Source organism: Trachypithecus francoisi, unplaced genomic scaffold, assembly GCF_009764315.1.
Source record: "Trachypithecus francoisi isolate TF-2019V2 unplaced genomic scaffold, Tfra_2.0 Lachesis_group5, whole genome shotgun sequence".
NCBI classification, from domain to species: Eukaryota; Metazoa; Chordata; class Mammalia; order Primates; family Cercopithecidae; genus Trachypithecus; species Trachypithecus francoisi.
This window is the reverse complement of record NW_022681470.1, coordinates 19,238,516-19,259,279: the sequence shown is the minus strand read 5'-3', so window position 1 is coordinate 19,259,279 and position 20,764 is coordinate 19,238,516. Positions and strand designations below refer to the sequence as shown.

Here is a 20,764-nt window from a genome sequence, read left to right as displayed (position 1 = left end):
GTGATCAGGTTGTGACTTGAGATAAGTCATGTATGTAGGGAGTTATGTTGAAAACAGACTGAAGAGACGACAGGGTTGGAGGCCAGGATACCAATTATAAGGCATTTTTGAGTAATCCTAGTAAGACATGACTGATTAATGCTTTAACAAGGATATGGAAGCAGAGATGGAGAGAGAGATGGATCTAAGATATATTTAGGCAGTAGCATCTTATGACTCATATGCCCAATAGTGGAACAGGACAACTGGTTCTTAGGTGGGACAGGGTGAGGAGGAGGGGCCAGCAGGGGAGGAGGAACCAAGGATGACTCACAGCTGTCACACTGGGGTCTCTAGACAGAGATGCGGTGGGGCCAGAGGAGAAGCAGGGAGTGAGGAAATACAGATGGCTCTGCTGCGAATATGCGGCCTTTGTGGTAACACTGGGACATGCACGTGGAGCCTGCGGAAGAGCTCCTGGCTGGCAGTATACATTTGGGAACCATCAATATATGGGAACAGCTAAAACTGTGGAAGCAATGTGATCATCCAGAGAACAGTGTTTAAGGAGAGCAGTGATCAGCAGAACCCTGGAGATGAAGGATGAGCACGGGAAGAGGAATCTGCAAAAAAGATGAAAAAGGAAATGGTCAGAAATGTGTGAAGAAAATCAAGGGAATGTGGATGTCACTTAAGCCCTAATTATAAGTAAATCAAAGGAGTGTTCATTATGTACTGTAAATAGTAACAGAGGGAGCCTCATAAGCTAAGACTGAGCTGAAAAACATACATTGGGATGGGGAATAGAAAGTCAGTGATCAATTTGATCAAGAACAGTTTCAGCAGAATTATGAAGGTAGAAGATGGCTGGCCATCCCATCAGGAAGAAGTAGGAGGTGAGCAAGCAGAGTGTCCACTCCTCTCCTGAGGAAGCGCAGGCTGGCCCTGTAGGGTGCAAAGGGTTAATTTAAAGTCGGGGGTGTGGGTGATGGGAGAAATTGCAGCATGTTTAAATGCCGAGGGGGAACGGAGAGAAGAATGGGCAAGGAGAGGCCAGGGAAGAAGGAGGGTGCTGGGTGAAGGAGGAGGGAGGAGACTCGGGCCCAGTTGGAAGTGCTGGGTTTCAACAGAAGTGGACGCGTACACAAAATACAAAAATCCTTTTGTATTTTTTTATCAGAAAGAAAAAAAAATTACTAAGCTTGGTACAAAGACCAAGACTCTGTAACATAAATCATTACAGTTGGCTTGCTGTTGAGTATTACTAAGCTCAGCATGAGGTTGTATTTACATGACCTTGCTATTTTAATATTGTATCCCTGAATACATCAGATAGAGCAACTCATATACAGTCTTCAAGATGTGTTTCTTTCTGAGATCATCAAAATCATGAGTACCTCTAGGTGAAAAAAAAATAAGAGTATAAATTAGGATTCTTCAGCAGTACTTTTTATTTTTTTTAATGGGTAATGCAAAAACCATTGTTTTCTTCCCTTTTTTTATATAAAATATATCATATGATAGACTACCACGCCTTGCTTTTTTACTTACTATTATATAACCATTATTATATAATCATGACAAATCAGCGTATAGTTCCCGTATATACATATACCTAATGTACATATATATAACACATAATATCATACATAATGTGTGTGTGTAATATATAACATGGGTTGAGTATCCCTAATCCAAAATGTTCCAAAATCTGAAACTTTTTAATTGCCAACATTGCCACTGAAAGGAAATGCTCATTGGAGCACTTCAAATTTCAGATTTTCAGATTAGGGATGCTGAACTGGTAAGTGTAATGGAAATATTTCAAAATCTGAAAAAATCCAAAATACTTCTGGTTTCAAGTATTTTGGATAAGGACCGCTCAACCTATATTTCACAAGTATGTGTTACCATAATTTATGTAGCCAGTCTACTTTGGACATCTGGGTTGTTGCCAGTATTTTGCTATTATAAGTAATGTTACAGTAAATAATTATATATATATATATATATTTTTTTTTTTTTTAACATGTGCATGAGTCTGTGTGTCAGACAGATGCCCAGAAGTGGAATTGCTGGGTCAGAGAACATAAGCATTTGGGGTCTTGGTGTAGAGGCGGTCACATTTTCTCCTAGTGATGGGCTTATTTCACTAAAGCCATGTTCACAGCTTGTAGTATCATCATACTTGGACTTTTGGCCCATCCGATAAGTGAAAAATTGTATCTTTGTAATTTAATTTTAAATTATTTTATATAAATAATATATTCACATAATTTGAAATTCAAGAAGTATAAAAGAGTATGCAGTGAAAAGTCCTGCTCTTACTACCCCCTCCTGTCCCCGGCCATCTAGAACTCCTCTGAATCAGCCGTTCCTTATGTATCGTGCTAGAGATGTTTTGTGCCGGTGCAAGCAAACATGTATATTGTTTTTTCCTCTTTATTCAGAATGGTGGGATATATACACAGTGTTCCGTACTTTGCTTTTTTTTTTTTTTTAATCTATTTTTGGGATCTCAGAAACATAAAACTTTTTTTTAAAGAAGACTCGCTTGGTCCTTAGGTGAGCTGGACCCAGAAAGAATGGGCTCGGGTATTCAGTACGGAGATGCTGCCTTGAGACAGCTGAGGTCACCGCGGCGCGCACAGGCCCCGAATGCTCAGGAGTGTGGTTGTTAGGAGCCATGGGAGCGCACACAGGTGGGTTTGGACACCTCACTGCCCTGAGTTCCTGACAAGCTGAAGTGCAGAGGCCTGTTAAAGCCTTCGGAAGCTGCAGTATGAAAAAGAGAGGATCCCAGCCGGTTGCAGTGGCTCTAATTCCAGCACTCTGGGAGGCTGAGGTGGGCCAATCACTTTAGTTCAGCAGTTCGAGACCAGCCTAGGCATCATGGTGAAACACCATCTCTACAAAATACAAAAAATTAGCCAGGCACAGTGGCGTGCACCTGTAGTCCCAGCTGCTCATGAAACTTAGGAGAATTGCTTGAGCCTGGGAGGCAGAGGTTGCAGTAAGCCAAGATCGCATCACTGCACTCCAGCCTGGGTGATAAAGTGAGACTGTCTCAGAAAAAAAAAAAAAGAGAGAGAAGGAGAATATCCCATAATTTAAAGTTGGATGTTCTAACTGAAAGAATTTACACCCTATAGGAAATTGTCATGTTCTTGTTCAGAAAGAAAGGAAGGGCAGGTGGTGGTTGACAGGAGAGGGTGAGATATCCTGATTCCTTATGTCAGTGAGGAGCCTTTCCTGGATTGATTGAGGTCTAAATGAATGTGCCTTTTGCTAAAACTGGAGACCCATTTATGAAATTGACAAATGTCTCCCTTTAACTTTTTAAAGCTTCTTCTTTTTTCCCATTTACCACAGTGGACGTTTTATTTATAGTCGACATCATGTAGTAGACACAGACAAGTATTGAAAGTCGAGATAATCACGAATTCTCTTTTAGGCTTTAAGCTGTATTTACTTTTGCATTTATAATTGTGCAGATTTTGACATTGTTCTTATTACTTTTTAGGTGTTCATACAGTGGCATTTGGGACACAATTGTTGGAACCTGAAGAATCTGAAGTTTTTTTTTACCACCATCCTTTTCTACTCTGTATGGAAGTAGATCTTTATGGGGAAAAGAGAATTTGGGGTGTTCTGCAAGCTGGTCAAAGTGGCACAGCAAATCATATAAATCGAATTAAATGGACAACACCGTTAAATGTGTATGTAAAAATTTTCTGTTTCATATTTTCCCTTTCACTTTCGGTTTAAAACATGCTATAAACATGCTATGTACTGTATGTCCTGTAGCCCAGTGCAGCTCCGCAGCATGGAATCTGATGTATGATATGATAGAATGTGGCACTAAATGCAGTTTCAGATTTTATTTTTTTTAATCATATGAACTAAAATTGTCAGTTGTGAGGTGTGCTCTTCTCATCATGTTGGTTATATTGCACAGTTGGTTATATTTATGACCTGATATTCAAAGACTCTGGCATTGATAGCCAGTGTGTTTCTTATTTAATTCTGTTTACTACATTCTACATGGTGTTTACGTGATCCACACTTGAAATACTAGATCAGTAGACATTCACTAACATACCAAAAAAAATAAAATGAAAAATGGAGTTTTTCTGTGAACTTTATACTGTCCAGCTCTGTTGATTTTAAAGCCTCTTCATCCAGGTCAGTTCAGGAAGTATATCTGGAGTACCTGCTCTGTTTTAGGCTAAGAGACTAGCACTAAGGATTCTGGTACCTTTACCCAAACCTACTGGGCTACTAATACTTCTCTCAGCGGTGGATAAAATACAATAGACCATGTAAGCTGGGGCCGCTCATCCATTTCCAGTTTGCTGGTCTGTCTGGTCTCCCTGCTAGAAAACACATTGTTTGTACTGTGCTTTTTCTGGAATTCAGTAGAATGGCATCACTGCCTGTTTTTCATATCTTTTGTTTCCTGTTCATTTTAAGGAAACATGCTAAATCCAGTTAATATTAAAAGGACACCACTCATTAAGAAATTTCTTTATGGCTTCTGCTGAATACTTAAATGCCTTACTACAGTTATCAAGTTGACATGTTTTTAATTCATATAAGGTATATTGGGTATATTGAAGTATATATTGTATTACAAAGACTTGTTCTTATATTTTAAAATGTCAGTGCAAAAAATATATGGTGGAACCTTTCTTTAAAGTTGAAATACAGTATTATTTAAGTCTGAAAGGTTAAAAAGCTTGCTTCACCTTATATATGTTCTTCCACTGTGACTTTTTAGTTGAAGACTAGTAAATTAACTTTTAGTTAGAAGATGCCTACTGCTTTTGTTGTTTATTTTAATCAGCAGAGCACAGAGACACACAAAAACTCTGGGAAGTAACTAGGATAAAAATATCAGTATGTATCTGTTTTAGATATTTTGAGTTTTGCTTTTTTTATGCCTTGAATATTTTATTTCAAAAAGTATCTGAAGCAAATTCTCAGACTGAACTACTTCTTAGACCTCACTGTAAGAATGTTTTATTCAATGTCTCATTTATGATAGATTTGCAAGCTGCTCATTTTTGAACAGCTTTTTGCATGGGATAGGAGCATGTCTATTCTAACACATCAGCTTATTCAAAAGCAAGAATTTTAAAAATAAGATAAATGTAAAGTTGTTTTATAAACGATCCTGTTAATTAAACCACAGACACCATATATCCTTCTGCATCCTTTGACCAATAAAAGTTGCTGGAGAACCAAACCATGGTGGTTCTTAATCAGGCTTTGCCTTTAGGGAGAATGAGGAGGGGAGATAAGTCGGTATTGTTCAGGCTAGTAATAAATGTTATGTTTCTATTTCCCGCAACTCATTAAGTTTTCAGGAAGCTCTTAATTTAGATTTCTAGGAAAGTAATTATTCAGTCTTCCTAGAAAAAGATTATAAAGACCATTTAAACTGGAGATTGTAATTTATTCTTTTACAGTCCAGCATTTAAGTAAAAATGAGAACATCACAATTTGGGAATCTGTAATGGTTTTGTTGAAAACATTACTTGTGGCTTGTATAAGAATTGCTGAATTCAAGAACATTGATTCCTAGCAGATCAATAATAGTATTTAAAGAATCTGATGCTAAAATTAGAAACCTAAATGATCTGTAATTTGTACTGTGACACAGCAGATGATGTTTCCTTATTTTCTGTCATCTTTTTATGTTTTTGGAGAGGCAAATTAGAGGTGCTTTAAAAAAAACCTGTGAATTTTTAATGTTTTGTGGTGCCATTTGTGAAGCACTTCTTTCCTGATCCATCTAACTACTCATGTACGTACAATCTGAGTTTGTTCCACTTGTTGACTTGGTTACTTCCCTATTGTATTTCTTTCTTTAAAGGGTTGTTTTAGAATTTTAGAGGAACTTATCTGAGAGCACAAGATTTACCACTTTCAGTAGGACAAGTGACCCAAGTTGTTGGTCACCAGTCTCAAAGGTTAGGAAACACTACCTACTGATAGAAAATAATGTGGTTAGGGAATCTGTTTTTTCATTTAAAAGAGCATTTATGTACGTTTTTCCCTTCATTATTTCCCCCTCGTTTTTTGTTCTTTTTCTTTCTTTCTTTCTTTCTTTTTTCTTAATTTTATTTTTTGTAGAGACAGGGTGTCACTGTGTTGCCCAGGCTGGTCTCAAACTCCTGGCCTCAAGGGATCTTCCCACCTCAGCCTCCCAAAGTGCTGGGATTACAGGCATGAGCCACCATGCCTGGCCCCCCCAGATTCTCCCTTTATAGACTTATAAATTTTTTATAATGAAGATTTTCAAGTATACACAAAGATAGAGAAAAATAGCCTAATGAACCACTATATCAGCCAGCTTTAACAATTGCCTACATTTTGCGATCTTGTTTTCTTTATCTTTACCCAGCGTTTTCATGCTATAGTACTTGAAAACATCTGAGGCATCTGTCATTTCACCCAAAAATACATCAGGGCCGGGTGCGGTGGCTCACGCCTGTAATCCCAGCACTTTGGGAGGCTGAGATGGGTGGATCACTTGAGGTCAGGAATTCAAGACCAGCGTGGCCAACATGGTATAACCCCATCTCTACTAAAAATACAAAAATTAGCCAGGGGTGATGGTGGGTGCCTGTAGTCCCAGCTACTTGGGAGGGCTGAGGTGGGAGAATTGCTTGAACCCAGGAGGCAGAGGTTGTAGTGAGCCGAGATGATGCCATTGCTCTCCAGCCTGGGCAACAGAGAAAGACTCCATCTAAAAAGAAAAAAAAAAAGGTCAGTATGCATCTTTGACAATAGCGTTTTCTAAAAATTTTATGAAATTTTCCATACCATTGGGAACTTACAAAGCCAAGGCTATTTATGTTTTTCATATCTTGCAATCATATAAAGTTGGTTTTCTCGTATGTGCTAAAACAGCAAAATGTGTCTTTCATGAAGCATTGGAGGCAGTGACTTCCCAGCATGTGTCCAGTTGTACAGAAGCGCTGTTCCCTGGCTCAGGGGCAGTGTGCCTTTAGCAGGGACACCAGGACCATCAGCCTGCTATACATAGGCAGCATGGCTTTGGAGGGCTGGTACTCCTTGTTGTACTGGTTTTAAAACACTCCTGCCAATGTAGTAACATGAGGCATATTTACTTTAAATCATCTCTACAAATTTAAAGATCTCATCTTCAAACTATTTTGAAGAATGTATTTTACTGTTAAGGAAACATTTAACTTTGATGCACGCTTGTCTGGACCATATGTAACTATATAGAAGGTGGGTTGAGCCATTCCTTTTTTTGTTTGTTGTTGTTCTTTGTTTTCTTTTTTAATTTTCAGAGACACAGTCTTGCTGTCACCCAGGCTGGAGTGCAGTGGCACAGTCATAGCTCACCACAGCCTCAACCTCCTGGGCTCAAGCAGTTCTCGTGCCTCAGCCTCCTGAGTAGCTGGGACTACAGGCAGGCACCACTTCACCTGGCTAATTTTTTTTTTATGTTTTGCCTCCATGTTTCTTAGGCTGGTCTCAAACTTCTGGCCTAAAGCATTCCTCCCATCTTGACCTCCCAAAGCCTTGGGATTATAGGCATGAGCCACCACACCTGGCCTGCCATTTCTTAAACTTGCAATAATCTCGGTGTCCTCCCTCATGCTGAAGGGCATTGTCATGAAGCGTCTGTGGAAAACTCCATGGAAATTGGATAAGCCTGTGCTCTCAAAACTTTCTAACTTCTTGATGCAATGTGTAAACTTCATTTTAAAGAAAACTAGAGTGAAGAAAACAAACTTGCTTAATTTCTGAGTATTTTACATTCTAAAATGTCACGAAAATAATGAAGTTTACTAAATATTGATGGACCAAGGAATGATGTATGATGGTAAAAATGCTAATTTCTGTATGTTTGAGTGTGAGCCCTCAAAGAATTTTAAGTTGAATAGGAAATTTTATAATATGATTGATTTTGGGTAAATCTACCACATTATTACCTTTTACAGAAAAGTCATCATATTGGTTTGCGTGGCCATAAAGGTACCTACCATGCCCTTGTAGTATTCTCACTTTCAGGGGAAAATAGTGCTTTTATAGGACACTCGTGCACATCTCTGAACACCCTTGGCTTCTCACAGTCTCTGTGGGCACTCGAGTTCCTCACCCGGAATGCTCCTCAGCCAGCCCTCCAAGTCAGTCGAGCGAAAGGCCTGCTGCTCTTTGGGGTGCAGTGAAAACTTCTCCGCTGTGGCGCTTTCTCTGACCTCAGCATATGCAGACACCTAGCGCCCATGATCCTCTGTCCGGACCTCCTTTCTTGCTCTTGATCTCATTGATTGTACCTTGTCCTTGTTTGTCTTCTCTCGTGGGCTAAGAGCTCCCTGGGACACAGGTTTGGTGTGCCTGATGCCTGGCACATAGGAGGGACCCCAGGGCTTGTGGGAAAAAATGATCACAGAGCCAGGTGTGTCCCTAAGACTTTCCAGCGTATCTGCATATTGGTGGTGCAGCCTATCCACTGCAAGATCCCACTTCGCAACATTTCCAAACAGGCAGTTAAAACCATTCCTTCCTGCAGTAGCTCACTTTGTTTTTGAATATTGACTACAGTACATGTTTGACCTTCCGGGATTGATAGCTTACAATATTTAGGCCTCATGTTTTGTTGTCAGGTAAACAACAGCAACATGTTGGGGATTCTGTCTGTGCACTCCTTCTTGACTCTTGGCACATCTCACAGCACAGCCTGTGAACAAGCAGTTATGCCTGCTGTGTTCTCCATCGTAGCAGGATTTGATATTGTAAGAATGGGGAGCTTTAGCTCGAGGGTTGTCAGATGCAGTTGAGGTTATAATTGTCCATAAACCTCTGATCTAAGGCCTAGTAGCCATGATCAGTTGTTGTAGTATTTTATGCTGCCTCATAAATGATTAGGGGTGAAATGTGTTGAATCTCTCACTTCTGTTAATTACACACTCTAAGTTACAGTTGACAAGTCCCCATGTTGAAGCAGAGGCCAGAACTATAATTAGATCTTGGAAACTTCGTAACTCTGCTGCCTTTTCAAAGGAATAGAGGAATGACAAATAGTTTTCCTGCCCTAATTTTAAGACTCACTCTTTTCACCTGACACTTAAATTCTGAATTCTATTTAGGTTCTTTTTATGTGTTTCTGTCTGATTTTTCCCAACTTCAGCCCTATCTGAGCTATAAGAACTTGACTCCTGCACTTGGAGAGATGCCACTGTGAGGATCTGCGGTTGCTGAGGGCTCCTTTTGCTGTCCACTGCATCTCCCATCCCTTGACAAAGTATAGGACTCAGTGGCTACCTTTCTTTTCTTCTTTAAAACCATAGTGTGCTGGAGAAACACTAGATCATATTTAGTTTAACAAGAACCTGTTTATAATACTATCAGTTGAAATGTCTGTAACAGTAAAACCTTGAAGGGGCATAGCATATTTTACAACTTGAGAGTATTCTCACATTTAGCATTTAACCTGCAGAACAACCCATTGCAGTGGGTCATTAGGCCCATCTCACAAATGAGGGGCCTGAGCCGCCCAGGCAAAGGGCTGGCCCAAGGCCAAACCCAGGGAGCAGGCAGCAGCCCTGGTTGCAGGTCCCTCTGCACGGCACAGTGGACGAGGAACTGGGATTTCTGTTGACTGGAATCTTCTTTCCCCAACATTTTATTATGAAAATTTCAAATATTTTGAAAATTTGTTTTAAGAACTATAAACAGTTCTGATTTTAATTGGTATAGGAGTATTTTCCATTAAAAAAAAATATTTTTTTGAGACCGGGTCTCAGTGTGTCACCCAGGCAGGAACACAGTGGTACAATCACAGTTCACTGCAACCTCGAACTCCTGACCTCAAGCTGTCCTCCCACCTCAGCCTCTCAAGTAGCTGGGACTACAGGAGCACACCACCATGCCCAGCTAATTATTTTTATTTATTTATTTATTTATTTATTTTGAGACAGAGTCTCACTGCCGCCCAGGCTGGAGTGCAGTGGCGTGATCTCAGCTCACTGCAACCTCTGCCTCCCAGGTCCAAGCAATTTTCCTGCCTTAGCCTCCTGAGTAGCTGGGATTACAGGCACACGCCACCACACCTGGCTAATTTTTGTGTTTTCAGTAGAGACGGGGTTTCACTATATTGGTCAGGCTGGTCTCCAACTCCTGACCTCATGATCTGCCCATCTCGGCCTCCCAAAGTGATGAGATTACAGGTGTGAGCCACCGCGCCCAGCCACTAATTATTATTATTTTTTTTTTTAGAGATGGGCTCTCACTGTTTTGCCCAGGCTTATCTCAAACTCCTAGGCTCAAGTGATCCTCCTGCCCCAGCCTCCCAAAGTGCTGGGATTACAGGCATATGCCACAGCGCCCAGCTAGTACTAAACTATCTGGAGTGAGGGGTAAACTTATATCATCATTGTGAAACCATGTTTTGATTTTTTAGAAAATCTTGCAAGTTTGGTAGCTTGCTTTTTTTTGACTCTGCCTCCACCACATTGAATTCATTAAATTAAAAGTATTACAGGTTGGAAGTACATGAGTGAAAACGCATGTCCATTGACTTTCAGAATGCCTGTCACAGTCTAGTTCTCAGCAGTTAAGGCAGTCTGGTAATGACGTGTTGGTTAGATCTTCCTCTCACCAAGGTAAGAAGGTGCCTGTGCGGCCTTCGCAGGGAGGCTGTTCTCCATCCTGTATGATTGGATCTGCCTTTCTAGCTGCAGCAGTTACTGTATTCATTCTGGCAGCATTCCTGTGCTGTCTGCCAATAAACTATTGACCCACGCTAGCCCTCACCTGCGCTACTCATCTCTACTTAGTCCTTGAGCAAGAGTAGAAGGAAAATTTCATTTTTCACTCATGAATTTTTCTTTAATCTGTAACTATGCAATTATTCTACTACTGGCTATCCTCTTTTCCTCTTTTTTATTTCCAGGAATAATTTTGGCTTTAAATGCTAGCCTGTTGCTCCAGACTTCTACCATATGTAGTTACATTTTAGGAAACGTCTAGTGGCCTGAAGTTGAGGCACGGAGTCTGGTGTTTGTTCACGGGGATCTTCTGTGGGGATGGTACTTTACTCTGGTTTGTACCATGGCTGGGTGATATTATACAGGTTTGTTCCATGGCTGGGTGACACTACACAGCAAAGGAATACTTGAGCTGGGCTTCAAGGAAACATTTAGCTATGTGGTCATTGTAGAAAGCACAGATGACAAACGGGGGCTGAGTGTAAGTATCCACAAGTGAGCACAGGCCGAGGCCTGAGGGCAACGCAGGAGCAGGCTGGGTTGCCATGCATTGTCCATGGGGCAGCACGAGAGGCTGTCCTAGGAGGCTGTTGCCAGAAAGTATGTGCTTAGTCCAGACTTCCCAGGTTCTCAAAAACCAGACAGCAACCTGGACACAGAGGAACTTCCCAGTTCTTCTGAAATCCTGAAACTCTAAAACAATGAAACAGAAATGGATGCAGCAGTTGTCACAGGTATTAGTCAATAACCTAAGTGTTAAGAGTAAAACATGAACTAATAGCGATGTTAATTTTCACAAAATAGTCATCCCCCCCCCTTTTTTTTTTAATGGGGTTTTGCTCTTGTTGCATAGGCTGGAGTGCAGTGGTGTGATCTTGGCTCACTGCAACCTCCACCTCCCGGGTTCAAGTGATTTTCCTGCCTCAGCCTCCTGAGTACAGGTGCCTGCCGTTATGTCCGGTTAATTTTTGTATTTTTAGTAGAGACAGGGTTTCACCATGTTGGCCAGGCTGGTCTCAAACTCCTGACCTCAAGTGATCTGCCCACCTTGGCCTCCCAGAGTGCTGGGATTACAGGCGTGAGCCACCACACACAACCAAAATAGTCATCCTTAACTGGTTTGGACCATCTTTCATTAGTAAAATCAAAAGCATATGTGCACAGTAAAACTCCTAGCTGCAGATACAGGCTTACCTCCCACAACCAACCCCTCAGCCCCTTGAACTGCTCGTGTGAGGACCTCAGACGCACTTCTCTGAACACCTCTTTTCATATGAAAATACTGGAGGCAGAGTGTCCTTCCATTTGTGAGTTTCTCTTATTTTTGAGACAGGATCTCACTCTGTCACCCAGCCTGGAGTGGAGTGGTATGATCACAGCTCACTGCAGCCTCAACCTCCCGGGCTCAAGCGATCCTCTTACCTCAAGCCTCCCAAGTAGCTGGGACCACAGTTGCACACTGCCATGTCTGGCTAATTTTTTTGTTTTGTAGAGATGGAATTTTGCTATGCTTCCCAGCCCAGTCTTGAATTCCTGGGCTCTAGCGATCCTCCTGCCTTGGCCTCCCCAAGTATTGGGATTATAGGCGTAAACCACAGCACCTGGCCCATTTGTGTTCTTAGCATGCTTTAAGACTCTTCCACGCTTTCCTTTTTTGCATTTCCTCCTGTCAAGGTCCAGCTTATGACTCGAGGCAGGCAGTGTGGATGTGACACACTCTGATCCGTGTCCTGCACCGTGTGAACACCTTTGTTCGGTATATCTGCACGTATGGATGTATCAGAAAACTTTTCGGAGCAAAATTGCTAAATCAAAGGCATACTCCTTAATATCAATAAAGCTACATTGCCCTCTGAAGAACTTGACCAGTTTACCTTCCCACTTACAGAACAGGAAACCCAACTATTTAAAATGCACAACTTTTTAAAAGAGATGTATGGTTTATATTTTGTTTTTATTAAATTGTAATATTGGCCATCAATTTTATGGTAGCCATGAAGACTGTGTCCTTTTATTCTACAAGTAGCAGTCACACAGGCTTCTGGAGCATCGCATTATGATGTACACATCGTGGGACGCCCCGGCGACAGTCCCTGCTGTGGAAGAAAGTGAAGCAGAACCTGGATCCAGAACGAGGGAGAGATGAAGTCAGATCTAGGGCTTTCAGAAATGCTGGATGAGCATCAGCAGCAGTCTGAAGATGCTGTACTGTGTATTTTATTGTGGGTTAACAGAATCATGTCAAAATTCTGTTCCTAGAAAAGGTTCATTTTTGGGTGAAAATCCAGGATTTATACCTTATCATCCAAAACTTGCAGAGTTTTAAATATTGTAATGTTCCAGAGCCCCATTCCAGACCAGCAGGAAGTGGAGGGGTCCCGCGCTGTTCTCCTCTCCGCTGCCAGACAGTGGCCTCCTGAGTGGGACGCTCCACTTGCAGGACCCTCCAGGCGGCTCAGTTACTAGTCTAGCTTCAGAATCACACAGCTGAGACTCTTCAGTGGGAGGGCATATCTTGAAGAGTGGTGGTTTGTATTTGTTTCTCTTTTGTTTTCTCTAGGATTATTTTTTAATGGTTAATGCATTCTTATGGTTTAAAAATCAAAGCCGCATGAAAAGGTGAACACTGAAGGCTCCCTGCCCATCCCATCACTCCATTTCTTCTTCTAGCCCTGCAAGTAGCCACTAGTTCGTTTGTGAATCCGGAGGTTCTTAATGTAGATACAGATATTTTCATTAGCCTTCACTTTCTTAAAAGGTAACATGTTACATACATCATCTTTTGTACACCTAAACTCTCCTGGAGCTCTTTTCACTTCTCAGTACATTGAGAGCTTTCCATTAAAGGCTACGTAGGGTTCCATTTTGTGGAAATAATGTTTTCTTTAGCCAGTTTCTTATTGATGAACTGGGTCATTTCCAGTTCTCTTTTGAGGTAATTGCGAAACAATTTGGTTAATGACAGCATCCTTAATTTTTGTTTTCACTCATATACTCCTCCCATTTATCAGAAAAGGTAATAATTTTCCTTCCAATTTAGTCCTTTCCCTACACATCGGCAGAAACCATTTAGAAAATTTGGGCCAGGCACGGTGGCTCAAGCCTGTAATCCCAGCACTTTGGGAGTCTGAGATGGGCGGATCACGAGGTCAGGAGATCGAGACCATCCTGGCTAACATGTTGAAACCCCGTCTCTACTAAAAAATACAAAAAACTAGCCAGGCGAGGTGGCGGGCACCTGTAGTCCCAGCTACTCGGGAGGCTGAGACAGGAGAATGGTGTGAACCCGGGAGGCGGAGCTTGCAGTGAGCTGAGATCCGGCCACTGCACTCCAGCCTGGGCGACAGCGAGACTCCGTCTCAAAAAAAATAAAAAAGAAAATTTGATGGAGGTGGGGAGCAAATCCAATGAGAGGTGTGCAAGACTTTTTATTCATGAAAACTTTAAATCCTGCTGAAATAAATACAGGAAGACCGACCTAAATGGAGACATACTATATTTGGGAATAAAAATACTCAATATTAGAAAGCTGTTAATCTTCCAAAATTAGTAAATTCAGTGCAGTTTAATGAAACTGCCAAATGGAATTAAAAATAGAATTTGACGTGCTCATTTTAAAGTTTATATTTAGAAAATAACCAAGAAAAGAGAACAAGGTGGGCATGTGGAGACTTGGCCTCCCAGATATGAAGTAAATGCAAAATTTATTTTGCAGTTTAGAAGAATATGGTGAGCTCAGGTTTGTCCAAACTCATCCATAGAAGAGCAGCACCTAAAAACCTTCCCACGTATCTATAGGAATTTATTTTTAAAAAATGATGTAACACTCTATATCAGTAAGGACTGTTCGCCAGATGGTGTTAAACCCATCTGCTACCATTTGATTAAAAAAAGAAAGATTGGGCCAGGCAGAGTGGCTCACGCCTGCAATCCCAGTAGTTTGGGAGGCTAAGGCCAGCAGATGGCTTGAGCCCAGGAATTGGAGACCAGCCTGGGCAACATGGCAAAACCCCATCTCTACTAAAAATGCAAGCATTAGTCGGGCATGGTGGTGCATACTCGCTGTCCCAGTGACGGGAGGCTGAGGTGGGAGGATTACCTGAGCCCAGGGAGGTCGAGGCTGCAGTGAGCTGTGATCACACCACTCTACTCCGGCCTGAGCAACAGAGTGAGACTTGGTCTCAAAAAAAAAGGAAAGTTAGATTTTTATTTCATATTCACAAAAAATTAACTTCCATTGGATTAAAGCACTAACACCGGAAGCAAGGTTTTTCTTTTAAACCATCGGACGACAATGTTGCATTTTTTATAATCAAAGGGTAAGTCTTTCTGAAAGTGACACAAAGTCCCCCATCTGTAGGCCGGGCGCGGTGGCTCAAGCCTGTAATCCCAGCACTTTGGGAGGCCGAGACGGGTGGATCACGAGGTCAGGAGATCAAGACCATCCTGGCTAACACAGTGAAACCCCGTCTCTACTAAAAATACAAAAACTAGCTGGGCGAGGTGGCGGGCGCCTGTAGTCCCAGCTACTCGGGAGGCTGAGGCAGGAGAATGGCGTCAACCCGGGAGGCGGAGCTTGCAGTGAGCTGAGATCCGGCCACTGCACTCCAGTCCGGGAGAAAGAGCGAGACTCCGCCTCAAAAAAAAAAAAAAAAAAAAAAAAAGTCCCCCATCTGTAAACGAAAGGTTTGAGATTTGAGTGTGCAAATTGGTATTTTCCATAAGACTAAAGAAAGCATAAAGGAAAGCAATGGGCTGTATAAAATATTCACAAAATATCTGTCTGAAGATGAATATCAGATATATAGAGAGACCCTAACAAGGTCAGTAAGAGAAAGAAACTCACTTAAAAAAAAGAGTCAGTGCGCTTTTCTATATTTTTTTCCAAAACAATTTTAAAGGATTGGCAAAGCACATAAGCAGACCATTCATCAAAGAAGTAAAGATGACTGATTAATAAGAAAAAGATGCTAGCATCACTAATAATCAGTAAGGTCAGGCACAGTTCACACCTGACTTTGGGATCCCTTGAACCCAGGAGTTCGAGTCCAGCCTGGGCAAGATGGCGAAACCCTATCTCTACAAAAAAATACAAAAATCAGCTGGGTGTGGTGGCACATGCCTGTAGTCCCAGCTACTTGGGAGGCTGAGGTGGAAGGATCACTTGAGCCCGGGAGTTCGAGGCTGCAGTGAGCCGTGTTTGCACCACTGCCCTCCAGCCTGGATGACAAAGTGAGACCCTATTTAAAAAAAAAAAAAAAAAAAAAATCAGTAAAATATAAATCATTGCATTCCTGATGTTGATAATGCATGGCTTCTTTTTTAAAAATGTTCAGTCTTACTAGCGGTTTCTCAATACTTTTTTCAAAGCAACAGCTCCCGGCTTCATTCATATTCCATTTTTGTTTTCAATTTCATTGGTGTCTGCTTTTTTTCTTCGTTTGTTCTGCTAGATGTGGGTTCATTTTACTTATCGTTTTCTGTTACTGTGGAAGCTCAGATTATTGATCTGAAACCTTCTTTCATAATAAAAGCACTCAATGCAATAAATGTCCCTCTAAGCACTGCATTATGTGTGCCCACATATTTTAATATGCTATAATTTCACTTTTCTTCCCTTTAAAATACTTTCTGATTTCTCTTGAGAATTCCTCTTTGGTGGTTTATTTATGAGTATGTTGTTTAACTTCCAGGCAATTTCAGATTCTCCTGTTATCCTTCTATTACTGAATTTTAGTTCAATTCCATTATGGTCAGAAACATATTTGGTATGATTTCAGTTATTTTACATTCTTTAAGGTTTATTTTATAAACCAGGATATGGTCTTAGAGAATGTTCCATGTGCCCTTGGAAGAATATATGCATCACGCTGTTGTTGGGTGGAGTGCTATAAATGTCAATTACAGCCACTTGATTAATGATACTCTCAGTTCTTCTGTCTTGGCTGATTTTCTATTAGTTCTATTACTGTTAGGAGTATTGAAGTCTTCAACTGTAATGGTGAATTTGTCTAGTTCTCCTTTCAGTTGTCAGATTTGCTTCACATATATTGCCTCAGCACAATCTTCTTTGTCATGTTAGCCTTTTTCCAGTAATTCACCTGTCCACCATCGCCGTCTGCTTCTTGTCATAACCCTGCTTTTCCTGGGCATACAGAGAATCTTATGTTCTATTGTTCTTGTACTGTCTCATTTTTTAGGGATGATGCTTGCCACACTTAGAGTAAGTCCAGCAGGTTTTAGAGAGTGTCACTATGCTTGTGCACTGTGGGCACAGAAGCTCTGTGAAGTTCTGCTGCCAGGTGCGTACACCTTTAAACATGGTGCATCTTCTTGGTGAACTGAACCTTTTGTATAAAAATCCTCTTTATCCCTGGTAATTTCCTTTGCTCTGAAATCAATTTCACTTTGCTTTCTTTTTTGGTTAGCGTTGTTATGATATTTATTTATTTATTTTATTTTATTTTTTATTTATTTATTTTTTTTGAGACAGAGTCATCCAGGCTGGAGTGCAATGGCGTGATCTCGGCTCACTGCTACCTCCACCTCCCAGGTTCAACCAAGTCTCATGCCTCAGCCTCCTGAGTAACTGGGATTACAGGCATGTGCCACCCCACCAGGCTAATTTTTGTATTTGTTTTTGTTGTTTTCAAGTGATCCCTCCTCAGCCTCCCAAAGTACTGGGATTATAGGTGTGAGCCACCACACCCGACCTGGTCCATCTTTTTCTGTCCTTTACTATTAACTTACTCATATGATTGCATTTAAAATGAATTTCTTATAGGCATCATATAGCTGAATCATGTTTTCGAAAAATCATTCTGATACTGTCTTTTAGTTGGTGTGTTTATACTATTTACATTTAATGTAATTACTAACGTGTGTGGCTTCTTTTTCTCTGTTTTTTTGTTCTTTGGTTCCCCCTTTTCCTGTTTTCTTTTGGGTTATTTGAAATTTTTTTTTTTTTTTTTTTTTTTTTTTTTGGTTGAGATGGAGTAGTCTCGCCCTGTCACCCAGGCTGGAGTGCAGTGGCACGATCTTGGCTCACTGCAAACCTCTGCCTCCTGGGTTCTGGGTTCAAGTGAGTCTCCTGCCTCAGCCTCCTGAGTAACTGAGACTACAGGCACCCACCACCATACCTGGCTAATTTTTGTATTTTTAGTAGAGACAGGGTTTCTCCATGTTGGCCAGGCTGGTCTCAAACTCCTGACCTCAGGTGATCCACCCGCCTGGGCCTCCCAAAGTCTTGGGATTAACAGGCATGAGCCCCCGCACCTGGCATATTTGAACATTTTTAGTATTCCATGTTATCTATTATGATTTTAACCATATCTTTGTATAAAGTTTTGAAAGGAAAACATTAACCTATTTAGAACCATTTTTGTCACTTAAATTTACTTGGAATACAGAAACCTTCCCACCGTGTGGGTGCCTTTACTCGCTCCTCTTTCTGTTACAGTTGTCTTATATATTGCATCGACATAGGTTGAAAACCTTATCAGATGATGTTATATTTTTTGCTTTCAACAATCAAACATGTTATAAAAACTCAAGAGGAGACTAGTCTATTCTATTTTACCCATTTTGGTTGCTTTTCTTCATTCCTGATGTTGCAAGTTTCCTTTTGGTGCTGTTTTCCTCTGAAGGACCAGCTGCCTATGCAGTTCCTTTGAGCAGGTCAGCTGCTGCCAGTCCTCTCTGTTTTCATGCATCTGACAATGTCTTTATTTCACTTTCATTCCTGAGGGATACCTCATTGGATAAGAATTCTGAATTGATAGTTATTTTCTTTCAGCACTTTAAAAAATGGGCCACTTCCTTCTGACCTCCATGGTTTCTGATGAAAATTCTGATGTCGGCCGGGCGCGGTGGCTCAAGCCTGTAATCCCAGCACTTTGGGAGGCCGAGACGGGCGGATCACGAGGTCAGGAGATCGAGACCATCCTGGCTGACACGGTGAAACCTCGTCTCTACTAAAAAAATACAAAAATTAGCCGGGCGAGGTGGCGGGCGCCTATAGTCCCAGCTACTCCGGAGGCTGAGGCAGGAGAATGGCGTAAACCCGGAAGGCGGATCTTGCAGTGAGCTGAGATCCGGCCACTGCACTCCAGCCCTGGCGACAGAGTGAGACTCCGCCTCAAAAAAAAAAAAAAAAGAAAAGAAAAGAAAATTCTGATGTCATTCAAATTGTTGTTTCCCTATAGGTCATGTGTCATTTTTCTCTGGCTGTTTTCAAGATGTCTTTTAGTTTTCAGCAGTTTATGATGTGTCTGGGCATTGACTTCTTTGAATTTATCCTGTTTAGGATTTACTCAGCCTCTTGAATCTGTAAGATTTCACCCATCTTGGGAATTTTTCAGCCATTAATTATACAGATGTTTGTAAAGCACTGCACTTTTTTGTTTGTTTGAGATAGAATCTCGCCCTGTCGCCCAGGCTGGAGTGCAATAGCACAATCTTGGCTCACTGCAACCTCCGCCTCCCAGGTTCAAATGATTCTCCTGCCTCAGCCTCCCGAGTAGCTGGGATTACAGGCACCCACCACCATGCCCAGCTAATTTTTGTATTTTTTGTGGAGATGGGGTTTTGCCATGTTGGCCATGCTGGTCTTGAACTCCTGACCTCGTGATCTGCCCGCCTCAGCCTCCCAAAGTGCTGAGATTATAGGCATGAGCCACTGCACCCAGCCAGCACTGCACTCTTATCCGTCTGTGACATGACGAGACCTGTCGATATCATCCCACAGGTCCCTGAAAGTCTGTTCGTTTTTCAGTGACATTTTTCTGTTCATATTGGATGATTTTATCAATCTCTTTCGTCATCTCCATTCCATTGAGTCTATCCAGTTAATTTTTAAAATGTTACAGTATTTTTCAGTTCTAATATTTTCCTTTGGTTCTGCTTTATATCATCTACTTCTTTACTGATACTTTCTATTTTAATATGTTTCAGGAATGACTGCTTATTTGAGCTTTTTCTTATTAACTACTTTAAAGTCTATAATGGCTTCTGTTGTCTTTTTCCATTATAATTATTTTCATGGTTCTTTATATACTGAATAATTTGGGATTGTATTCTAGACATTTTGAATGTTACATGACGAGACGCGACTTTTAAGTCCTATAGAAAATGTTGATATTTTTGTTTTACTCTAGCAGGAAATGGATCAGGTGAGGCTCAGGCCGAAGACTCCAACCTTCCTTCTGTGAGTTTTGGTCCCAATGTCACTTCAGCCTTCAAAGCTTTTGCAATGCTATTTGGATTCATCCCATATAGGCCCCATCTTGCGGTCAGTCTGAGGCCTGACAGGGCTCACCTGTAAGCTCGGTTCTCGGCTGTCTTTGGTATGGACTTAGGATCAGCTCTACCCATAAGCACTGTGAACAGTGTGAGTAGGTGGGGAAGGGCTCAGGTGTTCATAAACAACTTTGTGGAGTCACTTTCTTAAGCTCTTCCCTCTCTGCTCTCTCCCTAGCACTTTCTAGTTCCCTGGGGCTCCCCTTTTTTTTGGTCCTCTGGCCCAAAATTGCCCACTTCTGCAATTCAGCCATATCCTTCAGAGAGAAAAAAAAGCGCATCGGCTCAGTCCCGCGCTCTTGGTGATGCAGCTCTACTCAGTGGAGATGTGCGAGGCTCTCCCTCAGGCTTCTGGCTCCTGCAGGCTCCCACTGGCAGTCAGGGGGTTACCTGGGAGCTTCAGCACGAAAAAAATGGGGAAAAGGAGAGGTAAGGGGGGCATTTCCCCCACTCTCTGAGCTTCAGCTGTTCCTTCCCCTCCTGTTCCTCGAGCTAGGCTGCTTCTGGATCTCCGCACCACAGTGCTCACGTCTGTGTTTTGGCCTGTGTTAAGGCTGGACGATACGTGAAGAATAAAAAAAAAAGGAAGACTCACCACCACTTTAGTCGTCCTTAGAAGTCTAGTGTACCCAATCCGTGTGTTGCTATTTATTTTTCAGAGTCCTCAAATAGCTGTGTGACAGTCCATCTATATTTTATAGATGTGTTCAGTAAGAACAAAGTGGGGGAAATGTGTG

The 20,764-nt window shown here is 41.6% G+C and overlaps 1 protein-coding gene across 4 annotated transcripts in view; it reads left to right on the top strand.

Annotated features, from left to right (window-relative positions):
- Nucleotides 1-5,227, top strand: part of RAB4A (RAB4A, member RAS oncogene family) — a 34,199-nt gene extending 28,972 nt beyond the window's left edge. For all 4 annotated transcript variants that reach the window (XM_033200519.1, XM_033200517.1, XM_033200518.1 and 1 more), the window contains 2 exons: nt 2,545-2,681; nt 3,503-5,227. In XM_033200519.1, the coding sequence (XP_033056410.1) occupies nt 2,545-2,660 (116 nt within the window). In that variant the 3' untranslated portion in view covers nt 2,661-2,681; nt 3,503-5,227. The remainder of the gene's footprint in view (nt 1-2,544; nt 2,682-3,502) is intronic.
- Nucleotides 5,228-20,764: the final 15,537 nt, after the last annotated feature.